General features: G+C 39.8%; 1 protein-coding gene across 7 annotated transcripts in view; it reads right to left on the bottom strand.

Annotated features, from left to right (window-relative positions):
• Positions 1 to 3814: 3814 nt before the first annotated feature.
• ANO5 (anoctamin 5) overlaps positions 3815 to 23926 on the bottom strand; it is a 61244-nt gene continuing 41132 nt past the window's right edge. For all 7 annotated transcript variants that reach the window (XM_054826678.1, XM_054826681.1, XM_054826679.1 and 4 more), the window contains 11 exons: positions 23777 to 23837; positions 22055 to 22206; positions 17946 to 18020; positions 17009 to 17231; positions 14355 to 14524; positions 13181 to 13278; positions 12786 to 12916; positions 10864 to 11069; positions 9587 to 9768; positions 8360 to 8465; positions 3815 to 7503 (listed from right to left, as the gene is read on the bottom strand). In XM_054826678.1, coding sequence (XP_054682653.1) covers positions 7282 to 7503; positions 8360 to 8465; positions 9587 to 9768; positions 10864 to 11069; positions 12786 to 12916; positions 13181 to 13278; positions 14355 to 14524; positions 17009 to 17231; positions 17946 to 18020; positions 22055 to 22206; positions 23777 to 23837 — 1626 coding nt within the window. In that variant the 3' untranslated portion in view covers positions 3815 to 7281. The remainder of the gene's footprint in view (positions 7504 to 8359; positions 8466 to 9586; positions 9769 to 10863; positions 11070 to 12785; positions 12917 to 13180; positions 13279 to 14354; positions 14525 to 17008; positions 17232 to 17945; positions 18021 to 22054; positions 22207 to 23776; positions 23838 to 23926) is intronic.

The raw sequence follows: 23926 nt of genomic DNA, 5'->3' as shown, positions 1-23926 counted from the left end.
AGGGGAGGAAACCCCTCCCTTGACCTGCTGGTCACACCTCTTTTGATGCAGCCCAGGACACGGTTGGCTTTCTGGGCTGCAAGCGCACATTGCCAGCTCATGTTGAGCTTCTCATCCACCAACAGCCCCAAATCCTTCCCCTCAGGGCTGCTCTTGATCCATTCTCCGCCCAGCCTGCAGTTGTGCTTGGGATTGCCCTGACCCACATGCAGGACCTTGCACTTGGCCTTGCTGGAATTCGTGAGGTTTGCACGGGCCCACCTCTCAAGCCTGTCAAGGTCCCTCTGGATGGCATCCCTTCCCTCCAGCGTGGTGACCGCACCACACAGCTTGGAGTCATCAGCAAACCTGCTGAGGGTGCACTCGATCCCAGTGTTCATGTCGCTGACAAAAATGTTAAACAGTTTCAACTGTTGGGGTTTTTTTGGTGTGTTTTGGTTTCGGTGGTGTTTTGTTTTGTTTTGTTTTGTTTTTAACCTGGATCTTTGTTAGAGAAATAGTGAAATCTTGGCCACATCTGAAAACAGTAGTACAATTTCCATCAGTATAGATGGAGCCAGGATTTTATCTGAAGAATAATATAGATGCCACAACCAGAAAACTGGCTTAAATACAGCATTACTGTTTGCTGACACTCTACTGATGGGCTAATGTCAACAGAAACCTTTATTCAAGAGAGTCTGATAGCAAAACTGTCTGTTGTGATGAAGTCGTTACATGGCAGAGAATCCAGCCTTCCTATCAGTTTTTCCCTGCTAAAACCTTCTGTCTGGAGTATTTTTATTCCTTTTCGAAAACATATTAAAAGAGCCAGCGAGCATGTGGCGCACGCTTCTTGAACATTGGCTTCCTATTACATTGCACCAAGCACTAGTTGAGACAATTAGCAAAAGCCATCAATATGGGAGATGCATGGAACGAGGGGCCATCTGATACAAAACTTTTCCAACATGGCTTTTCACTGCTGAGGATGGTATGGTCCAGATATACTAGCAGCATCAAGCATTTAAAACTCACTGTGGTATGGAAGGGACAAGAGAACAATTTTTAAAAGGCTCATTTATTTAATGTCTCTGACTACAGAAGTAGTTACGATGTCCCCTACATCTTTCAGTACCAAAACGGAAATGGTGAATAGCATTGGATGATCGGAACACCCAAGGACAAAGCTAGGTCAGTCAGTAATTTAAATACAAACGTGTTTCTGACTAGCTAGCAGCACTAGTTTGTTGAGGAGCTGAAAAAAGAACTAAAAAGAATCATACCCTTCATAAATGTTTCAGACTGACTCATTTCTGACTGAGAAAGCATAGTCACTAATTATTGCAGGAGAATGTGCATATGTGCCTTCCAAAAATTGATATGGCTGCTGAATTTCACATCCTACTCATCTCCCAGCAGATTTCTTGGTACACATGCTTACATAAAAAAAACTTCCCGAGCTGCATCTGAATGATGTAAGTGTTGGGTAGAGACAACTGATTATTTAAAACCAGAACAAGATTTAATTTAACTATCCCTTTTTAAGGATGCCAAGACAATGCTGCAGAGCTGTTGTGATGACCCTGAGCACACAGGCAGACAGAAAAGAAATAGTAACTGTGTTTTAATGAGGTTAGAAAATAATTCAAATATTCTGGAAATTATTGTCATCATTCACACGGTAACGATGACAATTTTCTTCCCTTTACCTCTTTCCATCTGTTCAAGGAAGGAAGGATTTTCATGTCTAAATTAGTTCTTTCTGAGGGCTGCCTTCGCCCTCTCTTGATACAGTCTCTTTGCCACACTAGACGTCAGGAACCCCGACCCCATCCCCTGCGTCTCTCAGCCATGCGTCGTTCTAAACCTCCTTACAGTTATAAGCTGGGTTCTCAGATTGCTGGAGCTGCCACTGGTACAGTAGTGCTGACCTCAATGTATTTTCAGTGCCATATTTAAGATGTTATTTTTGGAAACACGAGTTTTCTTTTAGTTTTGAACATTTTGAGGAATGTTAGACAAGATCTTAGTTGTTGCAGAGCCCCCACATCTGAGATAGGTACAAAATGTGCAGACTTCAGATTTTGGGGTTTCTTCCAAATCTTGCCATTGTTTTCCACTGATCTGCTGGCGAATAGGTTACATTTTTCTAGTCCTGTAAGACAATGTATTTTGCATCAGTTTGATTGAGATGCACATCTTCAAAACATTTCTTCTATTTCAGTGCTCCGTACCGTCTTTTGCATAAACTTATTTTTAGAAAGACCTGGGTCGACAAAGACACTGAGCAAATTAGATGCCTTAGCTATTTTTACATTGCAAAAAGTACAACCACCAAACGTTTGGTGCAGCTTTTCATTTATGGCACAGGATAAATGAAGGAATTAAGACTTTCAAAGGGTATGTACAATTTCTGATCATGGGGACAAGTAGGCACGGCCCAGGATTTGCAAATGTCTGACAAATTACCATGCTACTCTTTCTTATAAACTGTAATTGGTTTGGGACGACATCGTACCTCCAGTTAAACTTCATTACCTGCAAGCTTTAACTTCCAAGAGCAGAGCTGGAATTTGCCTGAAAGCTTTCAGCACTTTCGTAACACCGTAGTAGGCCCTATACTCTGCACAGTAACAGCACGTCTTTGCTGTCCTTGTTTTCCCTCCCTTCTCACTTCCCTTTGGCTACCACTTTCTTGTCCATCTTTCTTAACACTTTATTGTCCCTTTCAATACCTAATTAAGTAACCTATCCCACTTTAGTAACCAGCACAGCAGTAGTAGCATAATATATAATCACACCTTGCTTGTTTTGGTCTTTTTTTCTTCTTTTAATTGTAGACAAGATTGTCCTCTTTATCTCATGTATTTCTATCATTTCATTACTGCTATTGCATCTGTCTTAATTTATCATTTCAAAGCTACAAAGGAAATGACCTACCACGTCTGGCGGGTGATGCCGTTCCCAAAGAATTTCTGATAATGTGGTATAACAGGAGTGATGTAAAATGTGCTGTTGCTGTCTATTGAGAGCAAGTCATTAACTTGAATCCAGATTCTCTGTGATTTAATCCAAAGCCCTACACCGGTGCCAGAAGAGAGTTTTAAGAAAGATTAAAATATGTAGATGTATCCATGAACAGCAAGACTTTACCAGTCCCTGGGAAAAGCTTTAGCTCTGTCATATTTTCCGGAGTATGGGCTCAAAGCTATTCAAGTGCACGTACGTGAACTACTGATGCCGCATGTGTGAACTGCGTGTGTGACTGCCTGAGAACTTGAGAAGTCACCTCAGGTCCTGGCATCACAAGAATAAAAACTGTACCCAAAGGATGGGGAAAAAGCAGCCTGGCTGAAAAGGAATGTGTGTTCACATACTGTCTGTACCGCACCTAAAGGAAGGGTGAAGTGCCAAGTCTTTTTCACTGAACTGTGGTCTTCCAATGTAAGGAATTTACAAAACTGAACTCCCTCATGGGCGATCACACGCTCATGCCATCTCTGCCCAGGTGCACTGCCTACCATATATGCAGAACTTAGTGCAGGTTTTCCTTGGTAATTCATTCTTCAGAAAATGCCTGAAGACAGAAAAGACAATTACACAATGTGATCGTCAAGTGGAAGATGGCAGTCAGATGGAGGCTTTCTCCAATAATCTGAGAAACTTGTGAAGTTACGATTGCAGGAAATCTATATACAGTATCCAAATATCCTTCAGAAATCTGTATGAATGCTTTTCTCCATGAGGCTCTCTGAGCATTTAACTTCTAATACTGCAGCTCCTCTCTGAATTCTTGGAATTTTCAAAAGCAAGTTGACAGCACCTTAAAAATAAACACTGCTTTATTTGCCAGATTTAGATCTTCTTCAATGTACATATATAAGTTAGCTGAATGCAATGTTTAAAAAATTTATTCCAACATTAGTGTATCATATATATCAGCAACATACTTAGACAAAAATGCCACTCAGATTACATGACAGTACAAGTCAAAACAAGCGGTATACATAGAACAGTAGGAAAGTCCATCTATTTCACTCCGTTCTGTTGTCTCAAACTGATAGTATTACATCAAAAAGTAAAAGCATAGTAACAAAATCTTCTACAAAATACAGTATAGTGTCCTATAGTAGCACTCTTATTTTGCAGTCATTTGCTTAGAACATACCACACTAAATCTTTCCGAGGTAAAAATACTAAATTTTAATTGGAAAAAAAATTAAAAATCCCTGATTGTATTACACTTGAAAGGCCAATTTTCTTTTTGTAACTAATGAAGCAATCTATTGTTGCTTAAATTACAGTAGTTCCAACACAGAACTATCTTCACTTTGGTTAAAGGACACTTTTAGATACTTATATTAAACACATCAAAATCAAATATTCCAACAGTAAGAATAAGCACATCTCCAAACTTTCTTATTTTCATCACTTTTCAAGAACACTTCAGGAAACGTGTATGTATGTGGACCATTATAATCCTAATCTTATTAATAATCTTTTGTTTGTCAAAACACAGCTTAATGACAAGTAAAGGCAAACTGTTATCGAAAGAGGCGTTAGACTTACTTTGTTATGTGACATTAGCTCTTAACATGACAACACATTCTCTTTTCAACAGTTTCTATATACGAAGAAGTAATGCTATGAAGTGTAATGATATATTTTTATATATATATTTCTTTTTAAATAAGCTGATCCCAGATTTTTTTCCCACTTTTTATTGTATGATACAACATACGCAAAACATCTGTTTGTATAGCATTAAATAGGAAGTGATCTCAAAAAATATGTTTGAAACAAGCAAGAAGTAGGGGTCAAAACATCAATTCAAATTCAGGGTCTGCATGCAGGGCTTCTGCATATCAGTGCTGTATCCCAAACTATGGTATTTCCTTGTTTTCCTCCATCTCGCTTTTAAATAGCATTATTCATTCGCAATACATCTATTTTGCTGACATTTTTTCAAGTGTAGTATATTAGGACACTTTATTACAGGACCTGAGGAAACTAATGTTCCATGAGCAGGAATAGTGCATCTAATGCTGAGTTTTCAAATCTGTTTTCAGCTTCAATCAGATTGCACATTTTGCATAGAAATATCGTTTTGCATCTCATCACCTTACCATTTGAAGCAATTGTTTGCATTGCTAACCGTAACAAAACCATGAAATCCAAATTAAGCAGTTTAGTTAACAGTATACGTGTAAGCAGCAGCAAAGTGCTTGCATTGTGTAAATTCTGGTGTCGCATATATAATCGTGGTGACTGATACTCTTTCTTTGGCTTATACATTAAGCAGCAGAGCTAATTTATTCAGATGTAAGCTCTTCAAATATAGCTGAATATTCAAGAACATGGCCAGTTCGCCACGAACATGAATTGCCAATAGGCTTGATTTATCAAGCAAACTTACAGAACCAAGCTGAATAACTTACAGTAACGAGAAATGTACATCTGCTTCAGCTCTGACTGGCAGCCAAACCATGTGATGTTTGTTCGAGGTAGGCACTTCAATGTTAAAACTTTTGCTAACAATGACGGTTCCACCCAAGACATTGATTTAAAACTCTGTTAAAACATTAAGGTTACTAGCCAAGTATTCCAAGACGTAGGCTAGGTCTGCTAAAACAAAATACACAAACCTTACGTTGTAGATCTAGTAAACAGTACATCATTTGGCTGATATGGAATACAAATGTAAATTTTTTTGTGTATACTCGCAAGGAAGTATAACTTTCAAAGTGCAAATATCGTAAAATTTCTCATGTCTCTAGCTAGTGTACTTCAGCAAGAGCAAACTCAAACAGTCTGGTGCTACTTTATCTAAGCAGTCTAGGTATGAACTGCTCCGTGAACAGCAGCAGCACTAACACACACAGGCGTGCCAAGGCAGGCGTGGTTCGACTAACACTGTACAGCTACGTGTGCAGGTTCACAGTATCACGATGCCTGCAAGCACACTTTGGAAAAACGCATTTCCCCATAGCGATCATTTTCACATCTTTTGCGAAATGCAAATAAACAAGGCACTAAGCATGGAAGTGTTGATATGTTTTAAATATACAGCAAAATCACAAAAAAGCCTAACTGCTTCAAATTATAAAATGAGGGCACATTCATAAACAGCTGGTAGCTACGTTGCACAAGTAGTTATTATATATTTATAAACTCGGTAATTTTGTAGAAAAGCCCCATGACAAAACAGAAAAAACAAAACCAAACTAAACCACCCCCCCCACACACTCCTATGTGTAAGGACAGTAACAACATAAACATAGATTATTTGGCATGCTTAAAACCTCTTGAACACAAATCCATGTACAAGCCATCCAGCTAGATCAGCTAGCACGGTGGCCCAGCTCCCAATCCACTGTACTCTGCAGCCATACTCCATAGTATGACTTGAATACAGACACACAGCTTGAGCCCTCTGTTGGCATTCACGGAGAATCCAAACAAAGGAGCAGCTTTGGCCAAAACCAGCATCAAGCATGATCTTCCAATGGCAGTTTGTGAGATTGAGAAATAAATTAACTGTATTTCTCCAAAATGTGTATGTCTTCAAAAAACCACTGTCATTAGATGATTCCACAATATTGGCATTTAAAGAGCAAACTCTTTGGCAGATGATATCTTTACGAAAATAAGTTATGGAGTTTTTTTTCCTTCATTAGTATGTATTAACTGAATTCTGTGCCTATAAATAATTTCAAGTGGAATTAAGCCAATATATCTTTAAAAATCAATTCCTTCTAAAAAATGTATAGAAGTTCAAAGCTGCAAACAAATGTTTCATAAGACATAGTGGATACAAAAAGCCCCAAACCCTAACCCTTTTATCAGGAGTGTTCTCCTATTTAAATGATCATGTCATAAAAATAGTAATTCTCAGTATTTTCCGCAGCAGGAGTCCTCTATGATATCGTTTTCATTCAGCTGGGATACAGCCTGGAACTTTGCATTTAGCAGCAGGGGGAGGGCTTGGTGGTAATGACCTTATATCCTGTGAGCCCTTTGAGGGTAACAGTCCCTATATCGGGAATCCAAATTCTAGGGTTACAAGATTACGCTTATTATTCAAAGTGATGGGTAAATAGAAAACAGTGCTGAAGTCATACAGTTGAGTAGATTTACTAAACCTAGAATGCTCAGTAAGACTTTTAAAGAAAAGTCTAAAATCTTTGGACTGAAAGCAAAGGGTTGAAACTGTCCTATAGCTTTCAACACAATGCATACTGAGCAAATCACAGATAAAAAGGCTAAAATGAGTTAAATCCCAAACAGCTGTTTTTTCAACTACATTGCTCTGGATAATTCCATTCTCCCTTCCGTGGCGATGAACTCCTTTTCTGTGGCTTGTTTGTCACCTTGACACAGTCTCTCCTTCAGTTTTTCAAGTTCATACTCATGCAGGATTTTCTGTGTTAGATACTTTTCACGTTTTATTTTGGCTTTCACATCTGCAGGGACATCAGGAATCATCCATGCTACAAAGAATTTGACGATGAATACAACATGCTGCAAAATAAAGGAAGCCAGGGGAAATGTAACAACTCATTACCGCAGCAAACAACTATTGTTTTAGCTAACGCCAAATAGATCACTTCCCTTTTTGCTCACGAACAGAATACATTTCATTTGGCTACCCTGAAACAATACATAAACTAATGCGTATCTGAGATGTGCACAAAGATTAAAACACTTTATTTTCTGCAGAAACTCTAATTCCAAGCCATTTGTGAATTTGCAAACTCAGGAGCAAAGTGTCCCATTCTGAATCCCTAGCATCACTTCCTAATACCTCTGTGTGGTTTCTTAGAAAATTCACGTGGCCATGCTGATAATGCTCAGCTATTGAGAACTGATAAGATACAATAGGAAAAGTGATGAGAAGGGCACTTTAACAACTTCCTTTTCCCTTCAGAACTTGCAAGACGGTGGCTCAATAGTGAAGTGCCAGTTATTCAAGTTATTGATGTAGCTATATTTAGCCAATATACATCATTGCAAAAGGCTTTCTGGATTTTTGAATACAGTCATCTCCCATACAGCTCTAATGAAACCAGTAGGAGTGAAATTGCTCGTCCTGGTGGGTCACGTCTCTTCCATCTGCACAAAGACCTTTTTTATTCTGCTGTATTATTTTGATCAAATTTAGCAGTCTCCTCAGCTATTTTCACTGTTCGTACTCTGAGGTTAACTCCCTGAAGTTAAAAGACCTAGTTATGGTAATCATTTAGGACATGAGTATTTGGTATTACTTCGGGAAGAAACTATTTTATACTCTCAGCAATTCTATTTTCTGTAACATTAGTAACTACCTACAGAATCTATAAGGTACCAATTTTGGAAGGAAATTTTGTAAGGAACATACCTCCATAATAATTATAAAGGCCAGCTTTGCAGCAAGAATGTGCCAGAATTGCATAGTGTGTAAATATTTCCTCTCATGATCTGGAGGATATCGATAGTCTCTGTACCTGTTGGACAGAAAGACATGCGAAGGTGAAATGTCATATTCAGTCTGAGACAGACTACAAGCTCGGTGACACTTACAGGCAAATACAGCTGTCACTTAAGGAACCTTTTACATCTTGTTTTAAATGGTCTGTTTCCTTTTGCAGAAAAAAAGGTTGCCTCTCAATTTGTTCCTGTCTTACGTTTGCTTAAACACCCTCACATTCAGGGCAACAGAGCAGAGATGAGGAGGTGTGAGAAGTGAAATTTTGTACATGGGTTACTTCTATTTTCAGGCAATGATCAAATAATACAGGACAGAGTGATGGAATGTATCACACGGTAAGGGACAAGTGTTGAATAAATGTGACAGATGTTGACGGATTTTGTACTGGACAGATGCAAGGTTTAATGGAAGGACAGTCTTGAGTATGTGTTCCACTCTCATGTGTACAAGTAGGAAAGAGACTCCTGGGGCTTTACAGCTAAAACATGATACAAATGTAGCTGCCTCTTAAAACGTTGGGAGTTTTTTGTTTGGTCGGTTTGTTCTGGGGTTTATTTTGCATCAAATCAAGTACTTTTCTTTTACCATGGACTTCTCCAAAGTTCTTTCTCTATTCTTCTAGAGCCTCCAATGCTTCTTCTAGCAAGAAAGGACTATTTTTTTAATGAAAGCAGGACGGCCCAGATCCTTGGTGGTATCTAGCACAATAACAATTAACTTTAAATACCGTATCTCATTTTCAGCTTTGCAATCTAAACATCGCCTTAACGATACTTCCTCGTCCACTTAAGCACTGCAGCCTAAAACCCTTGGAAAATATAGGCTGAAATTTGTAATCTTAGGGACGTAAATCTCCTTCATCACTCCAAAATCAATAGTTTAATTAAGTAAAAACCCAAAACCAACCAAAAAAACCAATAGCAATGAGACTCTCTTAAAAAAAAAGGTGGTTTTTTTCGTTATTGGCATGATCTCTTACCATCTCAAACACTGCCCTGTTAATAGCTTAACTATCACCTCACACTTTGAGAATGATGAGAACAATATAATTTAATTTCTAGTGGACTACTTAGAGCTGCATTGACTTTTTATGCTGTATTCTAAACAAAGTGCTAAAATATTTATTATTACACCAACCTGCATATGACAAAGTTTTCTGGATTCAGTTTAGGCTTGTTTCTGTCAGGAAAATCTGAGATTTGAAACACCGACAAACTATTGTTTATGTATCCAGACATAGGCGAGTCTTCATTTTCAAAATAAGCATAGTAGTAAACTAAACGAGGAATCATATCTGATGTGAATGCAACAATAAAAGCCTGAAAAAGAAATTGGAAAAAGAAATTAAGGAAGCGGCACACAAAACTTGTGAGAAGATTCATAAAGGGGTGTTGTAACTGTGACTCTGTGGCATGCTCGGAATCTTTTAAGCAAGGATGAGCATGACTAGGGATCTTTACGTCAGCAAAGATGCTGACTGCAGCCTCTGCTGCAAGGACCAGCTAATTTTAAACACTCAGTGAACAAAATACGTGGATAGTTCTTACAAGAGGCACCAAATCCCAAATATCCCCCCCGCACCAAACCATCTTCTGTCCGTCAGTGATAACAGTCACTCCTCAGTGAAAGGGGAGGTGTGGGTCTGAATTCTTGGGAGAAAGGATGAACTCAAATCCAGTGTGTGATCACTACATTACTTTATAGAAGAGGAGCCATTTTCTCCAGTTGTATTTAAAAAGGAAACAATGGCTACCAGCATGTTTTGCCTTGACATCTGAGACACTTAAAATGCCCAGGTACCTTGCTAATTAGGCAATAGCTGCAAGTGGTTTTGTTGCCCAAGACATTTGTAGGTCTGATACTGTTTACTATTCTGTATTAAAAAGAGACAACTTTTTTGTTCAGCAGTCTGCTTTACATTATACTTAAGATTAAATACTAGCATAGCGTTTAGTTTCCAGTTCATATAAAGTATTCTGAGCCACTGCCCCCACAGGAGCATCCAGAAGCAGTTCAACGAGCAGAATTCCCACAGAACAGGCCTCATAACGACAAGACAGAAATGTCATCTGGCCGACAGAATGAATGCACCTCTCCCGGCCCCTACGATCCCCTCCAGGCAATCAGCATGCCTCAGACTGAACTTCAGCCTGGCTTATTCCATTCAAAACACTGGAAAAAACTGACAAGTGAACGGAAGTTTTTAGTCCAGTGACATGTGGATTTGGTGCTGCATGTGATCAACATCTGGACAAGCTGAACCGCCCAAATGGCTTGACCATATCTCCGTAGGGTAGAATGTGATAAAGTGAATACTGTCGATGAAAGAGAAAAAGCATCAAGCGATTTTTAAATCTGCAACTTCTGAATACACGGAAGAATCAAATTTGATGTAGCACAGTTAATGTACTTACATTAGTGACAACAGATAAGATGGCCATCCCGTTCAGGATTTCTTGCCAAACTCCTATGCTATGGGCTTTTGCAGCCACAGGTCTCCTGTACTGAGTGGTTAATTTCCAGGAATCTACTCGAATCTCCAGGATATTATTCATCAGAGCAAGAAGAGGAGCCAGAGGAAAGGACGCCACAAAGAGAGTAATGAATCCAAACTGAATGACTGCAAGGGAGAAAACGAAAGTGCCAAAATTTGCCCCTACAAAAGCACCCTCAGGGTGACAATGAAACACACAAGTTGCCACTCGCGGACAAATGGCAAACTTCTGTCAGGCTCCACAAGAAATCATCTCCAGCCCTGGCCAGAGCCAAGCCACAACCTGCGTCAGCCCCAAGACCTCTCTAGTCTCTTAGGGGTGCCATTCAGCAGCACCAAGGGGAACAGGGCATTCGAGTCCTGTCAAGTGATGCTGCCAGCAGTGCTGGATACTAATAATTCTTTCGTGGTGCTGCAGCTCTCACGAATGGAATCTAACTGTAGGGGAATGCCAATGTACTCATACATCACATTTCTGAATCACGAGATAGGAACGAAACCAAAACCAGACTAGTTTTCCTCTCCTGCGGTTTGTACAGAGCAAGCCTGTTCTCCTTTTACTTACCAGCTACGCTCCTAAATGAAAAAGAGGAAATACTTTCACTTTTATCACTATCTTACCTCCAACCTATTGTTGCTGGTTTAGCCAAAATAGTAATACTAATTCTGTATGTAATAGGTCCACTAGGGAGTCTTACCATTAGTTAAAGAATTGCAAATAAAATGCATACGTGACCCCTTTAGTCAGTACCAAAATGAAATGTCTCTTGGTACAGAATGTGACAGTCCTCGGTGCACAGCCAATAGTGCCACTATGTTTTAAAGACAGGAAATAGAACATCTTGTCTGGTTTAGGCAGCGGATAAAAATAAATTCCCATACACCAGTCATCAGCTCTTCCACGACTGGAGCGATCAGTTCTTCATCTTAGACAAGCAACAAAATTCCTACTAGTTTAGCAGCCCCAGGACAACGCTGGAGTGTACTGGTGCAGGTCTGATTCAGGAGGAGCATGCACATCTATTCACAGGCATGGGTGGCAACACTGATGGGTCTTAGCGTATGAATTTCACAAGATCACAGCCCTGTACGCAATACCATGAAGTGTATGAAATGACAATAACGCAGTTGCAAAGCTCTAGGCAATAATTATTTCTGTACAAATAAAACAATACAAGGGACCACTTTTCAACAAATATTGTCCTTCCAATAGACAAATACTAATATTTTTTTAGTATATTTAGATTTCATTTGGCTTCAATTGCTAGTTTTAGTTTCTTAGGTTTTGTAAAGCCATTTCATATGCTGACCTGCTTACATTACCTTTGAAAAATCCTATTCTGCTACCCATGCTCCCTCTGCTGGTCTACTGGACTCCACCAAAGCACTAATCAGTGCAAACCTAAAACTAAACGGATTCTCCCTGATCCAGTTCGTCGCTCTCATATCTGCAGTACACATCCTTACAGGATATTTGGCACTCATCCCATACTTACAATTTCCACTGACATCAGCTGAGAATATGCTTGGGAACAAGCACAGAACAGACACCGAGACAGCTGGCTGCACCAAGAATAATGTTCACCATTCAAATGAGGGAGACAAACAGTCTTTGTAATGTTCCTGTGAAATTCCCTGCAGTCTAAGAGGCAAAGGCAGCTTTTTTTTTTTTTTTTTTAATTGGGCTGACCTATTTAATCGTTTCCAGCAGTTAATCATCTACTGTTTACCAGATGAAAGTGGTGGCATCAACCCATAACAATTAATTGAGAAGCTATTTTTTTGGAAGTGTCAGTACAAGGTGTCTTGTCCTCAATTCCAAATGTGTATTTTTAAACTTACCCATTTCTAGATATTCATAGAACAGGCCTAAGGCTCCAAATGTCTGCAGATCATGGTCTTGCTCCCAGCGACTGTATAAATTTTCTGGATTATTTCTGGCTTTCCGGCGTCCCCACCAGTTACAAATCCAGCTGTATATACAAAAACAGTTAACAATGAGAGAAGCAGAACAAGTATGCCTTTCTCTAAGCAAGCTCCTTGTTCAATATGCTTTTACAAGCACGGCTTTCACAAAGAGAGGCCAAAAGCCTCGATAAAATGAGCCTACTTGTCAGAATTTGTGCTTAATTTACAGAATTTTTCTTAGCTTCTTCATATGGCAATACTTGTTATCATTCCTTCCAAGAACTTCCTCTGTCTATAACACAGGCATCTCAGTGTAAGAGAGAACTTACGGTACAATGGCCTCTTGGATATTTCCCCAGATCTGTTTGCCAGCCATGACTATAGTGAGCTGTGTCGTCAATTCTATCAAACAACCCGCAGGATCACACTGGGAGAGATAAATTGGGGGTTAGTGGACCTTAATAATGGACATTACCTATATAAACTATATTCTATTACTGTATGAGTGGAAAAAAAAAAAAAGAGAAGAAGGTTCTTAAAACTTGTTGGGACAATACTTTCACTTGGGCTGCCAGCTAAGATACCCTTCTCAGGAAGGCTGTTACAGATGGGCTTTCAATGCTCAACGTGCTTGATAAAACACACACCAAAACACAACGACATTTAAAGACAGAGTAATTCAGAGACGCTTCAGGCTGACCACGGTGCCGATACATGAAGATGGGGCAGCAGGACCCACGTGCAGCAGCCACCCCGCCGCCCCAGCAAGGCGAACCTATGGTGCTCGGTTAGCTGACGACACCAGACCAACCCAGACCTACCAAGCACCCGCATTTTCTATTCATAGCCCTACACCAGATGTATTTAAATACCTGCCAGTATCTGGTCTCTGCTGTTTGCTGAGAACACTAGTTTTAAAGTTTCAACTCTTTAATGAGGCCTTCTTAAGAATTTAGCATTGTATTACTTCATTGTCTTTTGCATGAAGTTTTTCCTCTACTCTTTGACTCCCAGGCAATGCTTTACATTAAATGCTGCGTTTCACCTCCGTACAAACAGCATAATTAGCAATGATATGAGGAAAAAAGCAAAAACTTACAGATGTGCCTCTTACCAAATGGTTTATCTGAAAACCTAGTGCCTCTAAAAGCTAATGAAGACAGCCAGAGACCACTGACATTTGTACTAGCTTTCTTCAACCTAGAGGATCACTTTTAACACCCACAGCGAGATCCACTGATATTTCAGGAGGACTGGGGCCAAGCAAAGCTTTTGCATTTTTCACCCTTGTAACTGAGAGCCACAGATTTTCACTGCTCGTGTTTCCCTGACTAGCAAAGCAGGAAGAGTCCTTGGAAGTCCCTCCATCAGCCTTGGGATGGCCAGCCGAGGTCCACCTCATTCCAGACCAAACATGCAGCTGGCAATTTATGACTGTGCAGGCTGGAAGGGATAGAGAGTTTAACCAGATTATTCAATCCACCTTAACCAAGAAAGTCCTACCTCTTCATTTCGCCAGCGATTAAACATGTATGTGTAGGCACCTGGGTAACCAACAAACTTCCCTTTGAAGAAGGCCACGTAGAAGCAGGATGAATAGTAGTTGACAAACTGGAACAGAAACATTTTCATAGTGAGCCTGTTCTCATACTCCATATGAGTTCTGGGAATCTCTGTGAAACCAGAAAACAGTATTTTATTTTCCTTTATTCCCTTTAAAAGGGATACAGATTCATAAATACTCATCACCCACAGTGTCCCTTACATCCCATAGGAAAAAAAAAAAAAAAAAAGAAAAAAAACCCCCACCTACGAACAGTACAGCAGATGGAATTCCTGCTCTCAGACACCCTGCCCTTAATTTACAATGCAATGCTCTGAGTAGACACGTGAGCGAAATTAATTCTTCACACATTTATAAGCTTCTACTTCCCCTTCTTTGTAGTGTTCACTAGCACTTGTCCATCCCAAAATCTTACACTATTTTTCAGAGATCCAAGATCAATCTCAACCATTAATTAGCAGGGTCTTCTGGACCATGAAAATTTCACTGTTGGCCATGCACGTGATAAAGAATTTTTTTTCTTTGTGGTAGAGAAGCATGTTACAGGATTGTTTTTTTCAGTATGCTGTATGTGTGTAACTTATATTGAAACCAGCAGAAACTGGATGGGTCCTGTGCGTCTGAAAGATGAGGCTCATGGTGTGGAGGGGGAGAGCAGGGAAGGATACAGGCATCTCAGTGGTACTGAACAGCACCAAGCCTTTGCTTAACATTTTGTTGCCTTCATAATCACGTTCTGCATTACGTTCACATTTTTATAGGTAGCAGGAAGCCCTATGCACATTATTCATAAACTGTCCTGTTAAATGATAATGTATAACCAATTCAAGCTGGGAGAAAGGGAAAGAAAACACACAACAAGCATCCAAGTCCCTCTGAATTGGTCGGGACCTGGCAGGTGTGTTGAACTTAGCGGCCCTACAGCAAAGTTACTTTATATATCTGAGTAAACTAACTTTTCCAAGCTTCGCATAAGTTTGCATGCCAGAAGGTATTTACTGGGAGCCTGTATGTACTACAGAGGAGGCAGTACTCCAGCGAGGTAGTCTGCTTAAGTTGCAACTCATTAAAGTATTTTTATTGGCAGTGAGCTCTTCAAATGTTTATGTCAGGCAATGTTCAAGCACCAGAGGTAGGTTATACCTGCACGTCTGAACACAAAATCTTGCCTAAGCTTTTTAAGGTTGTCAAGAGTGACAAGCATTAGCACAGACACTCCTGATGGCTGCAGCCAACATTTCATACCCTGGACCCGACCCTGTCTCTAAGCCTGGCCTAAGCGCCGCTGCCAGAGGAGGGCAGCAGTCCCACAGAAGTGAACATTTATTGTCCTGTAACTGATAACCGCAGGTAGAGCTGACACTTAAGAAATTAATCCTCCACACTTGCAAGCAGAAAAATAACATTGCAGAGCCTTCATGCTTATAATTCATGTCCTTCAAGAAAGATTAAAAAATGATGATTTTCTGGGGTTTTTTTCTGTTTTGTTTTGGGGTTGATTGTTTTGTTTTTTGCTAGTGGCAATTTTACTTATTACTTGTTCTGTCATTCTTCGGTCTAATTTGGCCAAGTGAGAGCTACAATACAGATCTCTGAGACAATAGATGGTCCGTGATAATTCAAAATAAATCCAATGCAAAATCCCATTAAGCTTCTACAACAAACACCTCTCGATTCTCGATTCCACTTACAAGACCTCATAAAAAAAGATCACCCAACTATGCTCTCTCTGACAGCTGTACAAAGTACAAATACCTCATACTTTCAGCTCTCCCTCCCCTAGCTGAATATTCTGCAATAATTTCTTTCTATAAAGCACCTGCAGGGACTTGTACGTCTAAATAATTAAAGGCAAACAATGAAAAATACCTAAAAAGGGCTCTAGGGAAGGGTATTTCCAGCAAGCAAGCAACAGTCAAACACGAAACCTGCTACAAAACCTACAGATCTTTTGGGGCCTGCCTGCCAGCTCCTCCAGCTCTGGAGCGCACCTACTGCAGGTAATGCTACCAATGGCCACAGCCACAACGACGCATCTTGGGCCCAACTTCACAACTTGCTCAATCATTGCCTTCAACCTGTATTAATTCCAAATCTGTAAATCCATAGCTAAGGAAAATATAGCCAAGAACAAACAAACCAACCAACCCACCCTCTGGAAAATATACTGTTTTATCCTATCCCCCAGCCTCCTACCTTTTCCCCCCCAAAGAGAGACACACAATTATTTAGTCTTTTTTCTTGTCAAAATGGCTGTGAAAGCTGTGATCTATTTTTCAAAATATATCTTCATGATTTCTAATTGAAATACTGCTAAATGAAGACCGCTTGATCTTGCTTTGGTGACTCTAATATAACACATGATAATTTTTAATTATGTTCAGAACTGTGATGGTCTCTGCAGACTAGTTTTAATATGAGCAAACGTTGTACTAAGAGAAACCAGCTTATGATAATTATTCAAATGCAGGGAAAATGTTCAGCACGGCCATGGGTACAAGTGAGCCATTGCTGCAAACTACAGACTAACGTCCTACATGGGTTCCACCTTTAGCGATTCCCTGAAAGATTTGTCTTCAAGTACACTGCTCACCCATATCAGTAATCCAAATGGCTATTCTCTCATATAAGAAATTCAGTATCATGATGATGACAAAATTGAGGCACGAGGCTGTGACTGAAGTTGCCAGCTGAGGGGTCAGTAATCCACTGATGGGCTGTAAAGTTTGAGTGTTCTCCATCAGGCTGGCAAAGGCAGCGTACACCGCAAGACGATACACGATCACAGCTATCATGCTAGCTATGATCAGAGACACCTAAGGAAAGGACAGAGATGTGAAATATACTTTTAGCTCACTATAGCTACATGCATGCAACTTTTGAAATAAGATGTAAAACATCATGCATTATACTTTTAAAATTTTATTCTTTTGGCCATGAGTTCAGCAGCACTGAAATGCAAAGTACACAGGTAAAATGCTTTGTTATATGATACACATTACATCTAACAAAATTGTTTTGTTCACACAAGAAAAGCAGACAACCTAATGCCAATATTCAAAAAATAAACAATGCAGAAGGACACAGACTCATAGAAATGGAGATGGGAGAAGTTAGATTATATTGTCCACCCTGAAATTCCACCTGCAGATGAATTTCTACAGAGAAATATGTAGATATTTCATTGTAGTGAACAGTATCTTTTTTTTTTTTTTGCCTTTACTATAAATTTTTTCAGTATGGTCTGTAACAGCACATGAGCCAGCGAAAAAATTATCCCTATACTCAAGTGTCCAATCAAATTACTAATTAGTGACAGATTTCCAAGTTTTTTTGTGGTGGGTTTTTTTTTTTTTTTTTTAATTTAAATCTGAATTGAAGTGCATTTTGCATGACAGCAGGAAATCTGCAGGACAATAATAAAAGCATGTGTTAATATCACAATGAAAACCAGTTTGTGTTAATGTCATGATTAGTGACGATCAGCAACTCTGCTATATGTTAAAATTATGATTCAAAAAGATGCTCACCCAGAACAACACTGTAGTTCCTGAGATGCAGAACCGCACAGCCTGGCTAGTTATAGGCAAATAAGGCTCCATCTCCTGAAACAGTCAAGCAAGCACAGCACAGTCACAAATCCGTAATCTTATTCTAACGTCAAGCAGCATACAGAGCTCTCATCAGCTGTGTGAAAGTGCCCACATCCGAGGAAAACCATTCAGAACCCCCCTCCCTAAAAGGGCAGATAGGACACGATTTTGAATGTGCTGCGGGGCAGGGGGGAAGATCAGGCCAGAAGCGGCCATAACAATGCTAAAAGTAAAGACAGCACTTGGAAACAATGGTTAAACCTTTGCAAAAATCAATCAGTAGCTGAAGGAAAAAGATCACCTCCTTCATTAGATGAACAGGACAGAACTATTACAGTAATGCTAGGTCAGCTGTCATACAGCCCCGAGTCCAAAACTGGACTGAATTTTAAGAAATTCTTCATGTCAAGGTCTCTTAAAATGGTCATTGACTTGGATGTACCATGTTTTCCCACACAGCCAGAGAGTGTTTTCCTCCACTCCTTCAATTATTCTTCTTATTTTTTTTTTAATTGAAGAAATGGCTACATTTATTAGTTGCCAATCTCTGCTGCAGCATCAGGCAGCTAGGTCTTACCCAAGCAAGTATCCCCACATAGCATACAAACAATTTTCCATGTTCGTGTAAAGTTCTCTTTTTCGCAACCAATTCTAATTCCTAAAATATCAGATTACATGTATTAAGAAAGGATCATTTAAGAACTGATGTCAGTGGAAGAAGACTTAGTAAAAAAATAATCTGAATTTGATAAATCTCTGGGACAAGGCGTCATAGTATGCCTACACTCCTCTTGGGCAAAGGGGCACCAATTACTACAGAAGAGTGCAATATTAAGTATATTGAACCAGGAAATGCTTGTTTTGACAACAGAAGATATTGAACCTGTAGAATGTTGTTGAAGGGGGTTTATTTTTTGTTGCGCAAAAGCCCAGAACGTGCCGAACACGTTGGCGTAACGCAGTGTAATTACATCAAATACGACAGCAGCAACTGAGCCGCACGTTTCTCCCTGACACGACTGAGCCGTAACAGGTGTTTTACAAGCGTTGCTTCTTGACGGCAATATTCTTCAGTCAATCGGCACGCTCATACCAACATGACTCTGTTTGAAGTGTAATGTGCTGTCCTCTCAGGAGAGATATACTGCCTGTATCGGCCTAAGTATACTTACTAAACACCATTATCAATACTGTAGTCACAACGAGTTGTTTGATGATGATGATGACAACAGTTAAAAGCTCTATTAACAGAACTATAAAAACCAGCTGAAGATAAGATACAAGCACAGATATCAGGTGGCTTTACATAGGCTCATAACATTTTATACTTATTATGTGTTAATAAATAGTATGTATATTCTCTACTGAGAACAAACGTTTCGCTCATTCTAGGCTATTCAACAAGTCTTCTACTGTAGAACAAAATGTAGGCAATAACGTGCAATGACAGAGCCTAAGTTTGAATGGAATGCTTCATTATTTATGTAAATTAAGATTCTACTGCAATCAGCAAAACCAGATTTTAGCTATGATCTAGCTAAATAGTTTAGCATCGCAACCAAAGGAGGTGTTAATTAAAGCCTCGAGATTGGCAATTTCCGTTTCAGTGCACCTAGAACTTTGAATCATGGCCAGGAATAATGCGGAAACAATTTTCTGAGCAAAGCCAAGCCAGCCTTGGGACTCAAGAAACTCAGTGACCTGCATCCATATTATCGGTCTGCAGAATTAACTTATTTGAAATCACTGTCCTTTCACATGTTCAGTATTGCACATTATCTCATGAAAGGAAATTATACTACAGCATGGCTAACCTGCATAGTTTGCCATAACTGGGTATTGCTAAGGATCACTGCTAAACCCTGCAGCTCAAAAGCTTCTTAAAATCCATCAAGGTATAAATTGATGTGTCAAAATAAAGGATTGCAGAGTCACTGAATTCTTATGGTAATTGTTCATGCATACTTAGAAAGCATAGAACAGCGCAGTATCTCACTCTGAGGCAAGAAATATATATCATGGTCCAATTTCTGTTTCCAAAATAAAGTCCAAAGAAACCATCCTGCTTAAGAGATCTGCACGAATTTAGAGAGAGAATAATCTTCTCCCTCAGGACAGGTATACCAACGCACCTCACCCATGCCATCCTTGGCTGTAGTCTGCTGCAGCTGATTCACCTCGCCAGACCGGGGGTTTTGGTCCGCGCTGTACGAAATCACTGCCTACGAGTCAGCCCGTTACTTCCCTGTCCTCACGTTATCACCCTCTGCTGCCGCAGCCCCTCACTTCAGAGTACACAAGGGCCGTGAACCGCCTGTGTGACTTCCCCCTGCTCCTCACTTCAACTGCAACAGAACCACAGTGGTTCAGCTGGTTTTGGTCGCTGTACACGTAAGAAAGCAGAGGTTTTGAGGCTGAGCACACACAGGGATGCAAACTAGCAAATAACACGCAACAGGTGGGCATCTGTTTTCAATTAGCTGAATTAGCTAATCAAAAATTGATTTATCCGAAACTGTTTTCCTGAGCATGCAGAAGTCAATACCTTGGCAGAGCTACACTCAAAATTACAGTGCATGGTTAGCAAAGATCTCTGCGTGACTACAGCGTACAAGTTGCAGGTATAAGGAACAACAGCATCAATGCTGCCATGTGCAGAAGGGGAAGGAGAGACAGAGAAACTGTCTCTCATGAGAAATAAGATTAGTGTACATATCTCCTAATAATTAACGAGAGAAACGCTGAAAGACAGGGCTACTTTATAACAATGGTGCTTCTGATGTTCTGGCTAAGCTTCTATTTCTTTTCTGAAGACTGTATTATCTAAGTCTGCTTATGACTAGTGAAAATAAGTGATCTATATACAATTCTAGGAAGAGGAAGGATGATTTAAAAACACATCAAATTGAGGTGGTTGACGTTGTATTGGAATGCAACCATCTGATCTCTAAATTTGTCAAATAACTCCTACCTAAATTAAATTTAAATGAAAACAATTAACATCTAGTAGCTATTTACATAGAGCATTTAACAGAGTTAAATAGTGTGGCTAATTGTATCTCAATTGGATTTCAGACAAAGGGCTTCAGCAACCTTCATCTCTGTAGTGTTCCCTAAAGTGGTCGCATATCAGAAAGAAAGCCACAGCTAGTTCCACTTTTGTATCTTTAGATCAAGACGACTGCTCCTTCCTGTGTTGTGCAGGGATGAGAAAGAGTGCTTTTAAAGGCGTGAAGGTCTTGGGGACTGCTATCTTGAAATGTGAAGGACACTGTAAAGATGATGTTAGCGAAGTGAAAGCTATAAACTTTGCATTTGTATTCCTGATTTAATATATCAGTTTCCTGTACAAATTAAAATCAATAGAGGATAATTAAGGAAAGCTATGCATAGGCTCCAGAGACAACCCCCACACACATTCTCATTTATTCTGTCTCAAAAGCCTAGCTAACAAAACACATCTGCAGGAAGAGAGCCATGGTCCAAGAGATGGGGCATGCCTGTCACGAGCAAGAGGAGGCTGAAGTGCTGAGCGCCCTCGGTACTGTTACCTTCAGACTGGAAAGCAGGACAGCCGCACCGCAGTGGCCCTGCGCCAGGCTGAACAGACCCTTGAAAGGCAGGGCTATGAACTCCAGAACTTACTGATGCTAGCACAGCTACGCTGCTTTCGGTGTTTATCTCTGATACTAGTCCGAGTGCAAACCTCGTGACTCATCAACTGGATGCCTTCAGCGAGAAAACAACGTGTTACCAAATTCTGCTTCGATGTTCAGTACAATCTATTGTGTTCAGTAAGGGCATGGCTGGCGTCATGCTCTACATACTTAGGCCAAGCTCACTGCTACCGCAAATATTGCTCTGTGGAGATGTAATGGCTAAGGGCCTGCCCTGCTCCAATGGAAATGTGGCTTTGCTTATCTATGTCACACAAATCTTTACCTAGCCATGAGATACAGACTTCTTCCTGAGACAGAACTCACACGCTGTCAAACTTCCAGCACACAACTGAATTCGCATGCACGGCAACCCAGCACGCTCATTACCTGAGTTACAGGATTCTTCTTCTTTTGGGTACATTTTGCCTCGTACTCAGGCCTCAGCTGGAGTTGTTGCTGTTCCTCTTCAAAATCAACCAAATCCCACTCATATTTCAGTCTAGCTTGCCGCCTCTTCCAAAACTCCAAGAAAAGTGTAACTGCAATTTGGAAGTGTTAAAATATAGTTAAGGGAGAAGTGAACAAGTCTATGAACAAAGTGAAACTTGTTTCTGTGCTGGCTCCTATTCTGCAGTCTACTTTTCACCCTCATAATGTGACCCATCTATTTATATGAAAGTTCACGGCTAAGACCATAACACAGATTAAGTAATTTGTTAGCTAATTGAATTCCAAAAGTAGATCCAGGAAGATGCTGAGACAGGATATAGGTATTTCCATGGTTATGACAACCATGTTTAATTACAGTTTAACTACTTTTCATATGCAAATGGCAACACGAAATTAGCAAAGGAACGTGATAATTCAACTGATTGCTTGTGTATAAACCTGTAACACATGAACAACTATGACAAATAAGCAGAACTGTTTTCAAGTAGTACACATTCAAAGATTTCTGTTCCTTTTTGATAAGTATTTAATATCATGGTCATTTTAAAGACACTGAATGTCTGATGCTTTGCATATGATCAAGAGTAAGGCTTGCTTGAGAAATTAAGACACTAGAAGGAACTGATTTCATATATAAACAGCTATAAAAGTTATATTATTATATAACATTTAAAAAGCCCTCTATAAACTACTTTAAAATTTAAACCTTTGGTAATCCAATGGTTCTTATTTGCAGTGGGAAGCCCTTACAGTTTACACAAACACAGGAAACCTTATCTTCTGCAGTTCTAAAAATCTTTTTCTGGTACTTCCTGAATGATTAACGCATGTCACTCAAAGGCTAGTGATTAAAACCAGGAAAGAGTCATACATCATCATCTTATTTAACCTTTTTTTGAGAATTCTCCATGAAAAAGTGGCCCGATCCTTCAATAGTGAATACACAAACAGATTTTGTATTAGCACACAGAAATCTTTGCGCATTAATGAAATATATGTATTCGAATTGAAGATTTAATTATGATATTTCATACAAACAGTATGAAACAGGAGACAAGATATTTCAGGAAATAAGAAACAATAACTACACTACCCTGCATCTATAAACCTGCACAAAGTTTAAGAATGTGTATTCAAGACAACACAATCTTAAAATCTGAACAAACATCACTTGGTGTGACACCATCCTTGGAGAGTCAGGAAATGCACCTGTTTCTGCATCCTCAAGACAAACTATAATGTATGGCCTTCACTGGAGTAGAAGCCAATTGATTCTCATCCCAGAATTGCTGCTAACGAAGCAGTAGTGCTGGACCACCCTCCAGTGAAAGGACACAAGAGCTCTCTACTCCCCCACGGGGACACTGATAATTTGCAGCCCTAATTAGAGAATACTCTCACAAGGACTGCTTAAGGTTGGACCACTCCATCTTAGGTTACTAAGGAAAGAAACAAATGTTTGCAGGTAGAGGGCATGATGGTTATGACATCCTAGATACCTGCTGGATCTTGTTTCGTTTTGGTTAAGCCCAATCCTTCCATAGCTTTAAATTATTTTTATACACTTTTGCCTCTGAGGCAAACTGTGAATTCTCTGCCTTCTTCCCTCAGCAGTTTGGCCAAGAGCTCCTTATTGCTTGACTTATCAAATGTACTCACCCCATATGCCCATGAAAATGGCAAAAAAGAGAGTTGCCACGTTGTCAAACAAATGGGAATACTGCAACAGAACACACAGGGACAGGTCGGTACCAAAACAGTTTTCAGTATGAAAAAAAGTGACAAGTGGCTGGAGAACCAGATACAGAC

This window comes from Grus americana, chromosome 5 (assembly GCF_028858705.1).
Source record: "Grus americana isolate bGruAme1 chromosome 5, bGruAme1.mat, whole genome shotgun sequence".
Lineage (NCBI taxonomy): Eukaryota > Metazoa > Chordata > Aves > Gruiformes > Gruidae > Grus > Grus americana.
This window is presented reverse-complemented; position numbering and strand designations above follow the sequence as displayed.